General features: G+C 46.6%; 1 protein-coding gene and 1 pseudogene across 5 annotated transcripts; both read right to left on the bottom strand.

The window, feature by feature from the left end:
- Window positions 1–1,343: 1,343 nt before the first annotated feature.
- LOC149330781 (uncharacterized) lies at window positions 1,344–6,822 on the bottom strand (annotated as a pseudogene). Its single transcript, XR_016285724.1, has 3 exons — window positions 6,310–6,822; window positions 5,160–5,365; window positions 1,344–5,036 (listed from the first exon to the last, which is right to left on the bottom strand). The product of XR_016285724.1 is annotated as an uncharacterized LOC149330781 (transcript).
- On the bottom strand, window positions 1,344–14,606 carry LOC149330780 (TNF receptor-associated factor 6-like). 4 transcript variants are annotated; one of them, XM_089561451.1, is made up of 5 exons: window positions 13,040–14,601; window positions 9,846–10,280; window positions 2,460–2,547; window positions 2,122–2,233; window positions 1,344–1,535 (listed from the first exon to the last, which is right to left on the bottom strand). In XM_089561451.1, exons 1-3 carry the CDS (start codon window positions 13,322–13,324, stop codon window positions 2,509–2,511), a joined length of 759 nt encoding a protein of 252 aa, XP_089417577.1. In that variant the 5' UTR covers window positions 13,325–14,601; the 3' UTR covers window positions 1,344–1,535; window positions 2,122–2,233; window positions 2,460–2,508. The 4 variants fall into 4 exon arrangements, with proteins under 4 accessions (XP_089417577.1, XP_089417576.1, XP_089417578.1 ...); XM_089561450.1 differs by having other exon boundaries at window positions 2,122–2,547; XM_089561452.1 differs by lacking the exons at window positions 1,344–1,535; window positions 2,122–2,233; window positions 2,460–2,547 and adding an exon at window positions 6,974–6,994 and having other exon boundaries at window positions 13,040–14,600.
- Window positions 14,607–17,395: the final 2,789 nt, after the last annotated feature.

The following is a 17,395-nucleotide window of genomic DNA, read 5'->3' as shown; positions in this document are numbered from 1 at the left end:
ACAAAAGATGAATTTAAACAATGTTTTGAAAAATGGAATGAAAGATTCGACAAGCGTATCATTGCAAGTAGGGAATACATTGAAGGAGATTGAAGGTCTGTGCTTAAAATGTGGACAAATAAGTTCAAACAAAAATAAGTCCGGTTTCTTTTGGGTACCCCCTCGTAGAACTTGCATACGTTTCTGAAAACATCTGCTTTCAAAAATAAATGCCATAAAAATTAAAAAAGGTATTTCATAAGAGCATGGCTAGTTTTGTTAGCGTGATTTCTCCATGGTTACGGCGCTTGGCTGGGGCAGATGGGTGTTTCAGAGCTATCTTGGGGCGATGAAGGCGAAATTCTAGAGGCCCGTGTGTAGCTTGCGATGTCAGTGCACGCTAAAGAACCCCAGGTGGTCGAAATTTCCGGAGCCCTTCACTACGGCGTCCCTCATAGCCTTAGTCGCTTTGGGACGCTAAACCCGAATAAACCAAACCAAACGTGATTTCTCCCCTATTCCTCAACAGGTCAGGATTAGTTGTTCATGGGAATAGATGGCATATAAATAGCCTTGTGTTAGTGGCAGTGAGCTTATATCGTAATCTCAGATAGATATGGCAGCAGAGTATTAAAATAAAACTGATCTAGGACCCTTTTTGTACTGTCCCATACACTCTCCTGAAATCTTATTCTCTCTATCAGGATAAACTCTTCTCCATACACAACAAAATCGCCCCAAGATAGCTCCCCAAGCAGCACAAATTGATTGGTCCAACAGTGGCAAAAGAGTGGCGGAAATTGGCATGAATATTGGTCCTACGCTGGCATTTGAGCAATCCGAGACTTTTTCCAACAATGGCCCTTCATTCATGCCAAGATTGTGCCTATACTCAGCCAGCATAGCTGCCAGCATTGACCCAACATTCAGCCAGTCTATCCACAAATGGCCAACATTCGTGCCAAGACTATGCCCATGTTCAGCCAATCTATTAATTATGGCCCGACATTCGTGCCAATACTATGCCCATATTCAGCCAATGGTATGCCCACATTCAGTCGATCTGTCAATAATGGCCCGAAATTCGCACCAATAGTATGCCCACATTCCGCCAGTATCAATAATAGCCCCAGGTTTTTTCCGACTTGTGCCCACTTTTCCGCCCTTGATCTAACTTTTATAGGTGGCATATCAATTGCAAGGCCAGTGGGAAATTGTACGCGATCGGGGGTCCCACCTAGTTTTGTACCACACCTCTTGCTGGCCAGCAACAATGCAGAAATATACCGCTTGTTTTCCACCAGCCGGAGCTTGTATGTGTAACATTTTACATATAAGCAGTCAGCAGACATAAAAAAAGAAAGAACGGATTCAAAGAACAAAATTTATTGCATCTACGGTGCCAGTACATCGTGAAATGCATTGTGCCGGAGCCGCTGAATCGATGAGTCATATCGGCACTAATCGTTGCACTCCTCTTGTAAGAGAACTTTTGCAGTGCCTTGAAACAAATTCCTCGCCAAGCTCTTGCACGATGACCTGGCTGTACATCGCAGCTGCAAAGAGGTGCATGATGTGATCATGAGTGTAAGTACAACCATCGCAGAAAAAAGACAAGAAATAAAATAACACATTGATCTTAGTGGCGCGCAGTGTGCGAGAAGGTACTCGCAACATATGTTGAAAGTATAATTTCTAAATGACTCTTAATATAAATCCCCACACTAATAGCAAAATGTTGAATTGAATTTAACAATTTTTTCCCACCGTATTGCTAATTTCTAATCCCAATTTGCTGTGTCACACCCTCAAATGCATATTAAGTCACAAAAAGAGATAAATATAGTGTTTAATACAAATCAATCTATTTTTATATTTCCTATCAAAATTATATGTCTATTGCGAGCTGGTTGTCTGCCTTTTTGTTCCAGCAAAGTATGGCACAGGTGGTAGCAGCTCCTCCCTATTGAACAGCTGTGAGCAATTTTTTTTTTCGCTATGAAATATAATATTCCATGCAAAGACGGCTTGCACAGTTTTGCGAAATGCGCTGAACGCAGGAGACCGAATACACTTTTTTTAAAGTAAGCAGATTATCGATGCCGCTTGGCATGCATGTAACGGGGCAGACGGAAATCTTACTTGAAAACCACACGAAGTCACTCTTCCGATAGTCCATGGGTGATTAATTCCGAGACAACATGGATAAAGTTCGCTGGGACCAGGAATTCCGCTTTTTCTTGTACGCCTGCAACTGGCCAAGACAAAGGCACCCGGCACGGGAATATTACACGCGGCCAAAAAACTGCTGCAGTGGAAGAATAAGCGCTTCTGGTACTCATCTTGCACAAACGATAGACGACCAATGTCGTAATGAACGCAACATGAGTCGGGCCACACAACACTCCGCCACGGTGATTGAAGAGATAGTCAACGTTCGGTAAATCCATTTTTTCAAAGCTGAAAAATAAAGTTCTCACCATTCTGTGCATGCCTTTGCGCTAGACATTTCGCTGTGAAAGTTGCCATTCAGAAGTTGGCGCCAGTGCTTTGTCGCTTTCTCTTTTCCTGCCGGAGAAAAAAAAGGTCGGCGCTGATTCAAAGCGCCAATTACGCCAATTACTCGTTGGGCGAGTGTTCGGGAAAGGAGGAGACGACGATGGGACAGGTTTCTTATATTTTTCGGAGAATTTGCTGCAGCAAGAGAAACGGCAGCTGGAAAAGGGGTAGAAGAAAATCTAGGGAGGGTGGATGAGCGGCGTTGCGCTTAGTTGGGCGCGAGGGGAAAACAGGTTAGAGAAGGTCAGTGTACCTAAAATCACAAAGAAAAAAATAACTCCTAGCATGGTGAGGGCCAGCGCTCTTCCAACAAAGAGGCTCGGCCCGGCAAAAGGCAGCTGTATGGGACTTCAAAAAGGGGGTGGAGAGGGAGGGGGGTGAAATGAGTGAAAGAATTCCGGAATGTCCGGAGGGTGCGCCATAGGCGTTGAGCACGTGAAAAGCAGCAAGGAAACGACAATGCGGAGATGTTGGAAGTGGAAACGTGGAGCTTGGGCATGAATTTCGTCAAAACGGCTCCAAACATTAGCGTAATCTCTGCGGTCGTGTGCCTCTTTGGTTGAAGCTGAGATAAATGTGTTACTATGAAAATACCGGAAATATAAAACAATAAATAAAATTAGCGGGAACAATGCGTGTTCTTTGAGTGTTTCATATATGATACTTGTGGCGGACAAAGGATGACATACGTCCAAGCAACACCATTCATCAATATATTCCAATGATTCGCTTCTAGAGCGACGAATACCCTACATTTTATACACACCAGTGTAGGCAGGTCGGTCTAAGTCATGCGGCCCACCCGTGCGTGTCTGCGCTAGCTCGAAATGACGCGGCGCGCTACTCAGCAATGCACCTGTTATGGCTCATTGGTATTAAAAAGAAAAGGCAAAAAAAACTAGTGGAAATGCGACCGGGAAAAAGTTCCGATCTTTAATTTGATAAACGTGATAATTTAAAGCAAAAACGTATGCTAGAGCCGTCGTTATAGAATACCCAAAAAGCACAGCAGAATAACAAAACAATTTGCGACATTAAAAAAACCTAGCCACCTTAGCTTCGCGGCTTCAGGAAGCAGAGCCGTTTGTTCGCTTATCATTTTTTTTTTAATTTAACATACATCTACATTTTCTTTTCCGTCTGCTGCTTCTTCACGCAGTAAATGCGCAGCAAGTTGTTCACGTCAACTGTTTATTTGCGATAAAACCAAAATCCCGTTTTACTCACATCGTTTCTTCTCTCAAAATGCGCCACGCAATAATTTGTGACCTGGTGGAAAAAGCGATTTATTTGTTTTTTTCTAGGGTGAGCATCCTGTGGGTGAGGCATTGTGTTCCGGATTGTGCAATACGATTCAGCGTTTCGTGCAGCATAAACGTATTAGTTAAGTTGAGCCTATATCTTGAGACACGAATTTGAACCGGCAACCTATAATCGGGGGCTGTGGTATGCGAGGTATGCGAGAGATATGCGAGGCAGTACGTTAATTAGTGCGTTATTATACCATTCCTCGAATCGAAATTTCATTTTCTTGATTGTGGCACCTCTTTCTCTCTTTCTTTTTTCTTTGCATACCATAATTACAAAAGACGCCGCTTTTCAAAATTCGTATACCTTCGTAAATGAATCTGACCTCTGCTCACTTTCGCGCAATCAATTACATCGCGCTTTTTATTGTAATTTCTCGTCAGAGTTCGACGCTAGCGCTGATGTTGGTCATAAAAAATAAATAAATGAACAAGTCCGAATATTGAAAAAAAAACGGATTGAGAGAAATAACCACATATAATCACAGGGACATTCTTTGGTGTGTCGTGGAGCGGCACTGCCAATACAGGGAAAACAGCGGACAAGTAGGGCCATCATAACGTTTGTAATAAGGCGGCACTGCCAATATGGGGACGACAGCGGAAATTTAGGGCCATCGTTGGAGGTGTAACTAAGTTTCATTGCCAATATGGGGAAAACATCGGACAAGTAGGGCCATCGTTGGAGGTGTAACTAAGCGGCATTGCCAATATGGGGAAAACTTCGGACAAGTAGGGCCAATGTTGGAAATGGCACATTGTGGCAGTGCCTATATGGGGACAATGAAGGCAACATTGGTCCTGTATAGGGCCACACATAGCCAACAGACTCCCAATATTTGGCCAACGGTTTGTGCTGCCTGGGTCTGAAACGCCCATCTGCCCCAGAATCTGGTGGTAATAGTCGTGATCTTCTTTCAAGTGTGGCAATCCGTTAAGAACAGTGCTGCAGAATTCTGCTGTTGTCAGATCATCTGCTGTGAGGCCACGTAAGCTGTAGGGGCATTTGATTTCTACGATGCCATGGACCCTTCCACAGCATCGTAGACAATTCGGTCTGGAGAAGCTCCCAGCCATGGGAATGCTGGGTTCACCAGGAGTCCACACGTAGTTAGGACAGGAGCATGGCCCATCTTCTTGAGCACATCCTCGTACCTCTGGGCAGCTATTGCTTCTGTTTTGATCCCGTAGCTGGAAAAAAAAGTAAGGTAAAATGTTTAAAATAAAAAATTTATTGCTCACAAACTCATTTTCTATATCACTTTGCTTGCAAACTATCAGAGTTGTGTGCACCGCTACTGAAAAAGTACTCACTTGATTGCAGGAACCCTAGAGAGGTCTCTACTAGCTGTGAGATTCTGTAGGCCCTAGCTTGTCCATGGCGACTTGCGGTTGAGGACTTGGCCAAACTTCGAGGATGTAATTCGAACTTTTCGACCTTTATGCCAAGAGCTACTTCTGGCCTGCTGTCTGCTGTCCTTTTCCAGTGCTTGTGCTTCTTTCTGTGTCACATGCACTTCCTGCATTATAATAGCCAAGGCCATGAAAACCAAGAGAAAACATTCTTCACGACACTTGCAGCCATGTTGCCTGCTTCTATCACATTAGCATTACCACATAGTAGCATAGCAGCCACACTGGAGCAGGTCAATACAAACAGCAACACTCAATGCTACAATCAACAAAGCATACACCCTTAAGCCCACCTTTGTCGAGTATGACTGCTCGTAGCTACTACAATTTTCCTTAGAGTACAGTTACACCAAAGAGTCCAAGATCAGCAGCCCTTTCTGCTGCTGTTCAGCAGACTTTGGAGGATCAGAACAAACGGGCCAAGCATGTACAATCTAACTGTCTTTCCGTTACGCCCTCAGTCGCAAGACTTCGCTCTATACTACCCCAGCGCAAGTTCTTTCCTTTGGTAAGCACTCACCATACATGGACCATCCCAAGCTAAACGCACAAAATCTGTATGACCATACCAAAAAGCCACACCGCTGTGATGTATACATCATGGCAGGCACGCATCAACTAGGCCCTCATTAGCACCTTTCTCAATGAGACGCAATATAGTAGCTGCCGCTGCATGGACTATAAAGCAAGGCAGCACACGTTCAGAACAACAAGCAGCCATTCGGAGCACTTGAACCAGTAAAGCAATACCAGAATTATCACAGATGCAGGCAGAAGTAAATGCATTAACTAAGCACTGATGTCCCTCAATGCTGTTACACAAGCTCGACAGCCATAGACTTTTTGTTTATACCCACTCTTCAACACAGATGTGTATTTTAAGTTCTTGTGAGATTATAACAAAGTGCGATCTAGAAACAGCTATGAGATTTTTAAAACTCCTTGTTTTTCTGACAATAACTGCCGCTTCTGAGTACAACCAAGCAGGTCATCGATAACAGGAAAAAACCTGCTTACTCTAGCTTCCCTTTCTTTCAAAGCACTCACTGACCTGCACAATGACGTTCCCTTCGAGATGTATTTCAGGAATCCATGGAGCAGATTCTCGGAAGAAGGTGAGGGGAGGGATGTTTTTCTCTAAAGTGATGGCGGCAGGCTTCACACCAGACATCAGAACGGCGAAACCGTGCGGCAAAAGCGACTGCTGGTAGCTCTGCGGAGATAGAGCAGACACAGACCCAAACCTTGAATCTTCTGTATCCCCTTCGTCAGTTAGCAGGAGGCCCCTCGCAAAGTCATTATCGGGGTCATCAGCTAGCAGGGCGAGCGCAAGACGCCGCTTGGATTGCTCTTGCTGCTCACGATTTCTAGTGCGCACGCGGCGTTCCTTAGGTAGCGCGATCCGAGGCGTGACGGCTCCGCCTTCCTTCACCTTGCGCCAGTCCACGGACTGCAGTGAGCATCCTTTGACAGTGTCACCGCGCGGTCTTCTCCACTTCTGCGGCAGATCCGTATATGAGAGCTCGTCAGGCGCCTCTGTAAATCCTTTGCTTTTTAGCAACATCACCGTGCGCAAAACGGCTATCAAATGATTGCAGGCGAGTTTTCCTGCCGGACAGTCGCAGCTCCCACCTACGATGGGCGCTGTGTCGTCCAAGGCAATCAACACAGAATACGGTGGGGCATTCTTCTTTTTGCTTCGAAAGCACGGTGCTCTAATGAAGGCAAGACCACCACTGAAAAGAAGGTTAAGAAGTTAGCGTTTTGAACATAGATATTCTTCAATGAGAAAGGCACGCAAACCAACACACTGCGTTTTTAAATTCTGTAGACTGGCGGCAACTAACTGTCGAAAACATGGGGCGAGTTTAAGAGGGCTCGCGAGCTTGACGTCGACAGCAACGTTACGGGCACTGACCAGGCAGCGGTACACAAGTTACTACGTGCCTGCCGCCGCGACCACATTGTGATGGAGAAGAAATGTAATAATCCCTCGCACTCTGATTTATATGCATGTCAAAAAGCCCCAGGTAGTCAAAATTCATCCAAAGCCGCCCACTTCGGCGTTCTCTTTAAAAGCCCGAGTAGCCGATGCTAAACCTCGCAAATCGAAATCGCAGCTAACCTACCAGACACCCATGAAATCATTCTCTTACCTGCTGTCGCTTTTGTTGGTCATCAGTGCCGCTACATTCACGTAAGATTCTACGTGAAAGTTGTAGCTACGTTCGTAGCTGCGCTGTGCGCCCGATCTCTTCTCATAGAACTCACGGACGCTCCGATCCGTAAGCGTTGGTATCACGGTCAGATCGTTTTTCCATCCCGTGACCGGGAAAATGACCGGTTGTGCCATGACACGAAATGACGGAATAAACGGCAGCTCACTGACTTCCGATCAAAAACCGCTCAAATCAGTGACACAAGGGAAAATTGCAGATCAGACACGGCAAGTCAGCCATGGCGAACGAAATGTTTTCCTGCACAATGGCGGCGAGGTACAATGTTGCTAGAACAACCTGCGACATTTCACAGCGTTGCTGGCATTTATGCAACCCGTCTATAGTATTAGTATAGGTGAAGATGCTCAGCGCGAAGCTCTATACAGAGTGTCGCAGTTTAAAACAAGGCTTGATCGGCTGCGGCGTTAGCCTAGTCTTTAACTTTTATATTTCATTAAATAAAACTCACACTCGAAGAATCGGGCAGGTGATTCGGTTTACAGACAACTGGTCTCTCCATAAACGATTGAAACTTGGTCGATTTCTCCAGTGCCCTCGTGCAGAGGCCAGCGAAGCTGAACTGTTCGCGCCGCCTCGAGCTCCAACCCCAGTCCCGGCAGTATTTATTTAATTTTTATTCCTTCATTTCAATTGGCACAAACTGACAAACAACACACACAAACATCCCAAGATCTTGCCAGAGGTTTGCCCATCGGAATACGGCTTCCGCATTAAAATTATCGACAGCGGGATATTTGAGGAGAACCAAGCTCGATAAAGTATTGGGCGCGAAGGTATCGGCGACCCAGGTGGTATGAGACACGACACGCAATGAACAACAGGTCGGGCCATTTTTTTAATGCGAGTGCATTTTTATAGGCTAAGTCGGCGGGGTCGTGTCACCAAAACCTGTCCGCAAAACATATCTGCAAAGCATAACCGAATCAGTCATGACGTTCTCAGATGGGGTAGCATCAAATGAGTGATTTTAATCGAAAGAGGATGACGTGATTATGCTGCGCAGTGAAAAAATGCCTGTAGCATGATTTTAGAGCCAAAAATCTCGAAATAGCGGGGACGTCTATAAAGTGATTGGACGGGAAAACTGCCGTGGGCGGCAAAATAGTGGAAAAATAGGCAAAACAGTGAAAATAAAGTTTGAAATAAACTGAAATATATTTGACGGCTGATACTTAATCAAACAAAATGTTTAATTGGCATATATTAATTCGTTAATTGTCAGCAAAAACCGTTGTACAGTTGAATAGGCTGAACGGGAATATAGTAAGTGGGCGGGAAACCAACCATGACCGAAATTTGGAAAACTAAAATGATTTATTGAGATAAAAGAAGGTATAATCAGAGTAAATAAATCAATCTTTAATTATAGTATAAGATAATATAAGTATAAGACGCTATATCAGCAGTTAAATTAATTAACAAACAATATAAAATGATAAAGAGAGGTGACGACTGGCGAGGAGGCGTCAGTGCTTTCGCATTCTCCCAATGCGGGTCGACACAATGATCTCTAATTCTTTTTATTTCATTTCAGGAGCACACTCCACTTTGTGTATGCAGGGAACATGATGGCGAATATGCTGACAAGACCGCTCTGCTGGCACTGAAGCTGAAATCAGGGAAGAAGCTCCAACTTCAGCCGAAGCTGGTCGGATTCCACGTAGCCGCCACCCACGAGATTGCGGAGAGAAAAGGAGTTATCACAAATAAACATGATTTCTTCCTGTCCCTCTTTCGGCCTTTGATAAGATGAACGGGAACCATATGGATCCTGTACGATCTCTCGTTCTTCTCCTCCCTGTGGATGGACGACACGAAGTTTGACTGTTTGGTTGAAAGGCCACTGAACCACGTCGTCCAAGTCGCCCTTGTGCAGGCGGAAGAGTGCACGCACATATACACCATAAGGATAACTGCGGAAGCGGACACGGGCCGAAATGCAGTAGCCTCGGAGGTATACACGCTCGCTCTCATAATAAGCAAAAAATTCATTCCATGCTTTTCTTTCTAGTGATTGGACACCTTTTACAGCAAACTCGCATACGGATGCCTGTAGGTCAGGTGACCTATGCATTACTTTATCCATGCAGCTCTTTGCATTGCTACTTCCTCCCACTTGTTCCGTGGCACCCTTGGAGCTCCTTCCTTCAACCTCTGAATCCTTGTCTCCCTTTCCTCTGGCCACTTTTGCCAACTCATCCCTGAGTACCTTTTCCAGTGCATTTACACTCTCGCAGATGGTCTGCATAGCATCACTGCTCGCAATTAAACGCCCTTTCGTTTCTTCAGTACTCTTTGTTATTTCATCGCAGCATTTTTTCGAAGATTCACGAAGCTCTGTTCTCACTTGCACCACTTCCTCCCTAACAGCGTCCTTCACGCTGCTGATGGCTTCTCTGAGCTCTTCTCTCAGTGTGTCTTGGCAGTTGTTCACCCCGTGAACAACTTCGTTGAGTCGGTCGCCATTGGCACTACTTACAATGAGAAGTCGCTCTAGAAATGTCTTCATTTCACCAGCCTGCTCTTCTAGAATTTGTCGGAAGGATGCTAGCATGAGCGCCGTCTCGTCCTTGCTGTCTGAATCCCCTTGACATTCCAACCCAGCCGGCATCGCAGTAGCAGGGCAGCACTCCGACTCCAAGTGGGAACACACGTCGGTGCAAAGAACTCTGGCCGAACACCTGGGGCAGCGAACGGAGCGGTGCAGACATTCACGCTGGAAGTGCTGGCCGATTTGCGATGCAGGAAGCACTGCCATACAGCCTTCGTTCCAGCATTTCACCTGCATGATATAAAAAATTAGGAGGCGTATTAAGTTACGCCTTAAGAGTGGACGTTATGTCGCCTTCTCTTTTTTCTCTTTTCATTCCTTTTGTTATTTATCACCGATTACCAATCTATAGTGACAATCCCGATCACAGTACCAATTACCACTCACCGGTAACTATCTAGGTTAGACTGCACGACATACTACGCCGCTACATATTCATAGACATACGCAGCATTTGTTTCAGTACAATGAAGCACCATAACAGTGCCTCGTCATTCCGCGCACTTTCTTACGCCTAGTTATCATATAATTTTTTTTAAATACTCTAAGGTCAGCGCAAATCCCAAACATACGTTACTAAGTCGTACGCACAACAACACGTTCACAAAGTGGGCCTCTAACAGGCTTGAACCAACGACCCTCGGTGGCCGATGCGTTGAGTGCCCACCTGCCGCTCCGAGGGCAGAGTTCGAACCCCAATGCTGGCTAGCTATATTATTTTGCCATACTCTGATATCAGAATTTCTGGGATTTTTTTCCTGCTGACACCAGACGATGAGGGTCGCCGGGTTTTCCCCAGAACGAGCTCCTTACGAGATCACGCAAAACACGCATCACTCTCAGAGGGATCATGGTTGCACCTCCACCACCTGGGCAAGCCGGGCTGCTGTTTTCGTAATGTATACACGGTTTCGACCTGTGTAAACATGTTGGTGATCAAACGTGGGTGCTGATGATGATACTAGCCACAAAGAGTGGCGTTTGTAAAGGTTTCGGCGGCGCAGACGACGCGTGTTGCGCAGGTTTGGATGAGGCAGCACGCCAAGGGAGGCATCGCCAGCAGCGCGTGATAAGGCGCCGGTGCAGGTGACGCGCCAGCTTTCGTTCAAACAGGAGGTCTCCCGGGTCTGAATCACAGTGCTGCCAGACCAAGAACTCTCGAGGAAACTGTCCATACCCTAAAGATATGCGATGCGGAGGTCAACTATATACAAAGCGAACCTTATACCCCATGAGAAACTTATGAAACGGCTCCAGTTTAAATGCTTGTAACATTTGCTTTTGCCGTTTTGCCCAAAAAACATAGAGCTGTAATTTTTTTTTTGAATCTGTAATTTTAGCTGAAGAAGCAGCCGTAAAACAACAGGCGACGTTTGGCAACATAGGCAAGTGTGATATGAATATTCCACATGTATCTTCTTTCATGAGCTTCCGCGGCATTAAAAAAATAACCACACGAAATTTCCCGAAACAACTTGCTCTGTCATTCAAAACATTGCGCAAAAGATGCCCAACCACTCGACGTTGAGGCGAGGAGAGAAGAAGACTTTGAACGACGTGCAGCCTAAGAAAAATAGGCAACCCGGCCGCTTCTCACCTAAAACATCTTAGAACTGCCTTGGAGTAGATCAAGTATTCTACTGCGATTTGGTTCAAAGCTGATGGCACCCGCACTCCAGAATTGGCGAGATCATACGGGTGATGAATCTGCCTCCGGTTTCAGCCCCTTCCGTTGTCGGGGCTGAGCAACGTGCGTCTCACTCTTATCGCTTGCGCGGTCTGAGGAGCCGCCGGCATAAGGTCTTACTAATCAGAGCGCTCTGTTTTACTCACTGTCAATTTTGCCTTTACTGCCCAAGCTTTGATATGGTACTGTTTTTCAAGCTGGGCAGTCCACACAGCATCCCTTGCTGCTTTGTGCACCGCAGTTCTCGCCCACTCAGTCCAGCTGCCCTTGAGATGCCGTCGACCGCCTTGGTCGCTTTTTTACCTCCCTGTCCGGCAACATTGGAATGCATAACTTCGGCAATTTAGCCAAGCTTTTCTAATTCTTCACTTATCTGGGTGCATTGCGCAGAAAAGGTACAGCGTTAACTGGATAAAGCATTCTGAAGCAACGCACAAAAGGATTATGGGTTATGAGGATGTAGCAACTATAGCAAGCGCTGCAAATAAACTGATACGCGGCGAAGACCGAAAGAGCGCACGAAATTCCTGAACAACGAAAACAACGTCAACGTCGATGACGAAATCGTGAAGCTTGCCCTGTGCTTTGCGAGCCACTTATGACCCTGAGAACGGCCACCGTGTGATCAGATCCCTTTCGACGACGTCGCCTTCCGCTGCAATCACGTGCGCTATTGCGCATTTCCATGAAGAAACAAACCAACACATCTCTTCATGTAGCGATTCCACACCAACTACATTGGTCCCCAGTTCACTCACTGGTATCCATTAGACATCCTGACAAGCGCACTTCAGCGAGCTCTGATATTTTGCTGCAATAAATGCACGCAAAAAAAAAATTGCCAACACTCCGTTTTCTTCTGGGCGAATAAGAAACGTTATGAGTAGGCAACATTTTCTTCCATTAAATAATTGAACAATTTTGCGAGAGTACGTAAATAACGTGCAGCTGGATTCTATGCTTCGACGGAACTATTTGCACTAATTTCTTTCTCTGGAGTGGGAGTCTCACCTAAACCGTGCTTACAAATGGGCACGGACCGCCATTCCCTCTCATTCATTCCAGATTGCCAAGATGGCCAAAATTCTCAACAGTCTATACCACAACAATCCTTTCAAAACAAAACGTTCGATTTGCAGGATTTTAGTGTTTTTTTTTTTCTCATTTCACCTCTAACACGTGAGGCACTTAACGTGACTGCTCTCTCGTGTAGGCCTGTGGACAGTTCCGTGACCCTTAAACAACGAAGTCGCCAGTAAATTAAGCACCAAAACACTGGTGCTCCCTTAACGCCCACGCATACCTCTCTCCTTAGCAGCTCCTGGTCAGGAAACTCCTTCAGGTCGACGTCTTCCTCCTCGCACTGGTGACCGTCCAGAGGACACACGTGGCCGCCGTCACGAGTGCCCAGCTCGTAGCAAGACTCGCACAGTGTGTGCCTGCAAGCAAGCAAGGCTGTCCTCTTCCGCACCAGACCACAGGCTTCGCACACTCTGTGCGGTGGAAGGGGCTTCACGAATCGCAGGGGCCTTGAGTCCAGTTCTGCGGAGAACCCGACAAGGGTGTATGCCATGCTTCCAGGAGCCATCGCTCACACGGTTCGGATGCCGCTCGACCGTCTGCACAAAGTCACCTTTCCGCCCCCTGAAAGAGTCGCTCTTATCTCTCCCCCTTTGCACTTTGCTCCGGTTGTGGCCATGCAAGGCTGCAATCGCGCCGATATCTGACGCCTCCGCTTCGCAGCTTCGGGGAAGGTCGCACATCTGTCGAATGCAATCCGTTGAGCTGCGTCGGCCGGCGTCCACGCAGCGACGATGACTTCTTTCGGGACGGCTCACACGCAAACTCTCTCTTGGTGGCAGAGCTTCTTACCAAGAGACGCAACAGATGCATGATAAGGAATCTGGTATTATTCCCATAGGAATCAAAATTGGAATAATTTCGGCTGTCCCTCAAGATACAGTGAGCTTTTTTTTTGCCTCTTGCTTTTGTCTTCTAATTAGATGTCCCGCCTAATATTTAGATCTTCGTGTCATTTTTCTGACGACACAGAAGCATCTTATAGTCAAGCCAAAATTTGCACCCATATGCATGCTGCTTTATGCCAGGCTGATGAGTTTATTCCCGGTGTTTTATTGCTGTGCTACACTGAATGGCATCATTGTGCCAACTGTGTGCCGTTTTAAACGAGCATCTATGACATTTTCGAAGCTCGAGAAATCTTGCAGCTTAAGTTGAATTAAATTTGTTCTGCTTGGTTAAGTGATGGCTCCATATCATGCCACTTGAATTACATCTTCAGTGCAAATTTACTTCTTTGTAACCAATAATTGGTCATACATTCAACCTGTAAGGACGCCGCCCCTACTGAGCAGCGCACTCCACTGAAGCAGTGGACCGGTATCGCTCTTTCTACCATTCATAAGTTTCTAGGAAAAATGTATGCATTCATCTGGCTACCTGGTAGTTGCACGTTTCATATGTAACGGCAGATGAAATGCGGATCTGTCCAACTGATGACTGTGAAGATGAGGATTTGTTCATGCCATTTTAGAATGGCGATACTTTGCAAAACGATTCATTCTGTTCATCTACTTTGCATTTTTGTTCACACCCTGATGCATGTTTGTCTCAAAGAAAGCGAACAAGCAGCCATTGCGGAGTAAAAATTCACACGACGCGTTTTTTCTGGACATTGCAATGGCCCTGCCCAGCTAGCAACTGTGACCTCCTCCAAGCACCCTTTTATGTGCATGCATTTCTTTAAGGATGTGTGCGGCAAAAAAACATCAGCTTGGAAGCCCCTGTGTCGTTTTCCAGATGTAGACTTTATCGCTTAAAGGTGCACTGAAAAGGAACCTGAACTCGTCTTTTTGCCGCATGAACTCGATCTACACGTTCCGAGCATTCTTAGAAACTTCAACTTATTGTCCTCTGTGGCCGATTTCCGTAATTGAATCGAATTAACGTCCGGCTCCCGCCTTTATATTTTGAATTCTCCCCGTACGGTGGGCGGAGTCGACCAACGAGTGAAGTGCCTTTCAGCCAGCTCCGTGGAGGCTTTGCGTTCGTTTTATTTTGTTTTCTAGGTTTCCGTGAATAAATAGTTTCATTCGCAGATAATATAGCCGCAAAATAAGCCCGCAGAAATAAAAATACGCGCGGACTATTTGCTTCTACGGATTACTACGTATTACTCTGTCGATGGCAGAGCGGCAAGCCGCCGCAGGACTGGGTGAAAGGCACTCCGCGCGTTGGTCGACTCCGCCCACCGTACAGGGGGGGGGGGGGGGGGGGGGGAATTAAAAAAAAAAAGGCGGGAGCCGGAGAATAATTCGATTTAATTAATCGGCCACACAGGGCAATAAATCTAAGTTTCTAAGAATGCTAGGAAGGTGCAGATTAAGTTCCCGCGGCAAAAAGACACGAGTTCAGATTCCTCTTCACTGCACATTTAAGAATGCGTGACAATACCATAGTGACCTCGTGCAAATTAAATTTTTCTTGACGGCTGTCTGAGTTTAGTGGCTGCACACATGGGAGAAATATTTACTCACCACTATTCCCTGCCTTGTCAACCAAGGCAAGATTGTCAACCACCCAGGAGGACTCCGCAGAGTGGCCACCTCTACCAGCGCGTACTGTAAGCTCTGTGACACGTCCGCCTGTGCGTCCGCCTGTGCGTCCGCCGGATGTGTCTACAACAGATGATCAAATCAGGGCGATGCTGAAACAGCTGATAGGCACCTTACGGCTGATAATTGCTGGAGTGGACCCGCCAGTTGCTAAGGCTGCTGTCCAAATTTTAGACGCTATTGAACCGGTGCTTGCCACCCTTTAATAGCAGTCAAAAATTATGGCTCTACCGTCGTCAGCACCCTCACTACAGGAGAGAATCTCTCGATCGGCGGTATTACAATGGAATGCTCGAGGTCTGCGAGGCCGCCTAGCAGATTTCAGGCAGAGGATTTTCAAGTACCGATTTCCAGTGCTTGTAATATGTGAGCCTAATATCACATCTCCTTTTCGACTGTCTGGTTATGAAAGTTTCCTCTCTGAAGCGGCTGGGCATTTGAGCAAGGTACTACTATGCGTCCGTCGTGACCTCACTTACATTCGGCATCAAATTCCTGGGGGCAGTAGCAACGAGTATGTTGCAATCACTGTGACTCTGAATGGGCGCACAATCTCTATTATAGGTGGCTACATACCACCAAGGGGTCGATTTGATGCCCTACGACTACAATCGCTACTCGACAGCGTTTCAGAGCCCCATATAATAGTAGGAGATTTCAATGCGCATCACCACGGCTGGGGAAGCGCCATTACGAACGTTCGAGGACGGGATATCGCCACGTTCATGGACAATGCAGGTCTTGTTTTGCTCAATGATGGCGCGCCGACATTTCTACGAGGGACTACCTACAGCAGCTGCCTGGACCTTGCATTTGTATCCAGGCGCCTCTCATCGTTCGCAACGTGGTGTGCTGATATTGAAACTTATGGAAGTGACCACATACCAACGTATGTGCAGCTACGGTGGTTTCACCGTCTTCCAAATGCCAAAATACGTTGCACCGACTGGAGTGCTTTCCGCATTGCTCTAGAAGAAACCTGTGGTAACCTCGCTGATCCAACAGATGTGGAACAGCGTATTATTTCGGCCATGCAAGATACAACGCGCAACATCTCAGCGCCCAATTCCACAGCTCCAGTGGATGTGATCTACGCGCAGCTTCGGGCGATTCGTCGGCGCGCAGAAAGAAAATACCGGAGGACAAAGGATGTCTCGGATCTCCGGGCCTCTCGACGTGCCCAGAAGCAAATACAGCGCTATTTGGAGAACCTAGGCAAACAACGGTGGCGGTCATTTTGCAGCAGACTGGATCCCCGCAAACCACTCTCCAAAATCTGGCACGTCGTTCGAGCACTGCCGACATTTCCCCAGCAGAAACACCCTTTCCGTGCATTGGCACTTTATGAAAGACGGCAAGAACTAGAGGTGGCAGAGGATTTCTGTTCGAGAATTGCCGGAAGCGCTTCTTCACCTCGGCAGCATCGATGTGCTCCCCCCACGATGGACGATCGACTGGACATCCCCTTCACAATTCAAGAACTGAAAGCGGCTCTTTCTGCTTGTGCACATCCTTCGTCCCCAGGACCTGATGGAATAACATACAATGCGCTTCGTCATCTAGGCCCACAGGTAATGGAAGCCCTCTTAACATTGTTCAACCACTCTTGGGCCTCTGCCACTGTTCCACAGCAGTGGAAAAGAAGCCGCATTGTGGCCTTGCTCAAACCAGGGAAATCGCCACTCGACTTAGCATCCTACAGACCAGTAGCTCTGGCAAGTTGTATTGGCAAGACGATGGAGCGTATGGTGCTAACCCGTCTAGAATGGTTCCTTGAAAAACGTGAACTGTACCCTTCCACAATGACGGGTTTCCGCAAAGGCCGGTCTGCCATCGACAGTGTAATTGATCTCGTGTCAACGGTAGAACATGAAAAACGCCGTCACAGGTTGACTGCTGCTCTTTTCCTCGACATCAAGGGCGCATTCGATAATGTTCAGCATGATGCAGTACTAAATGCACTCGATGAATGTGGCATAGGCGGACGTCTACACAATTGGATTGCAAGCTATTTGACAAACCGG

Source organism: Amblyomma mixtum, chromosome 9, assembly GCF_055824585.1.
Source record: "Amblyomma mixtum isolate Tamu chromosome 9, ASM5582458v1, whole genome shotgun sequence".
Lineage (NCBI taxonomy): Eukaryota > Metazoa > Arthropoda > Arachnida > Ixodida > Ixodidae > Amblyomma > Amblyomma mixtum.
This window is presented reverse-complemented; position numbering and strand designations above follow the sequence as displayed.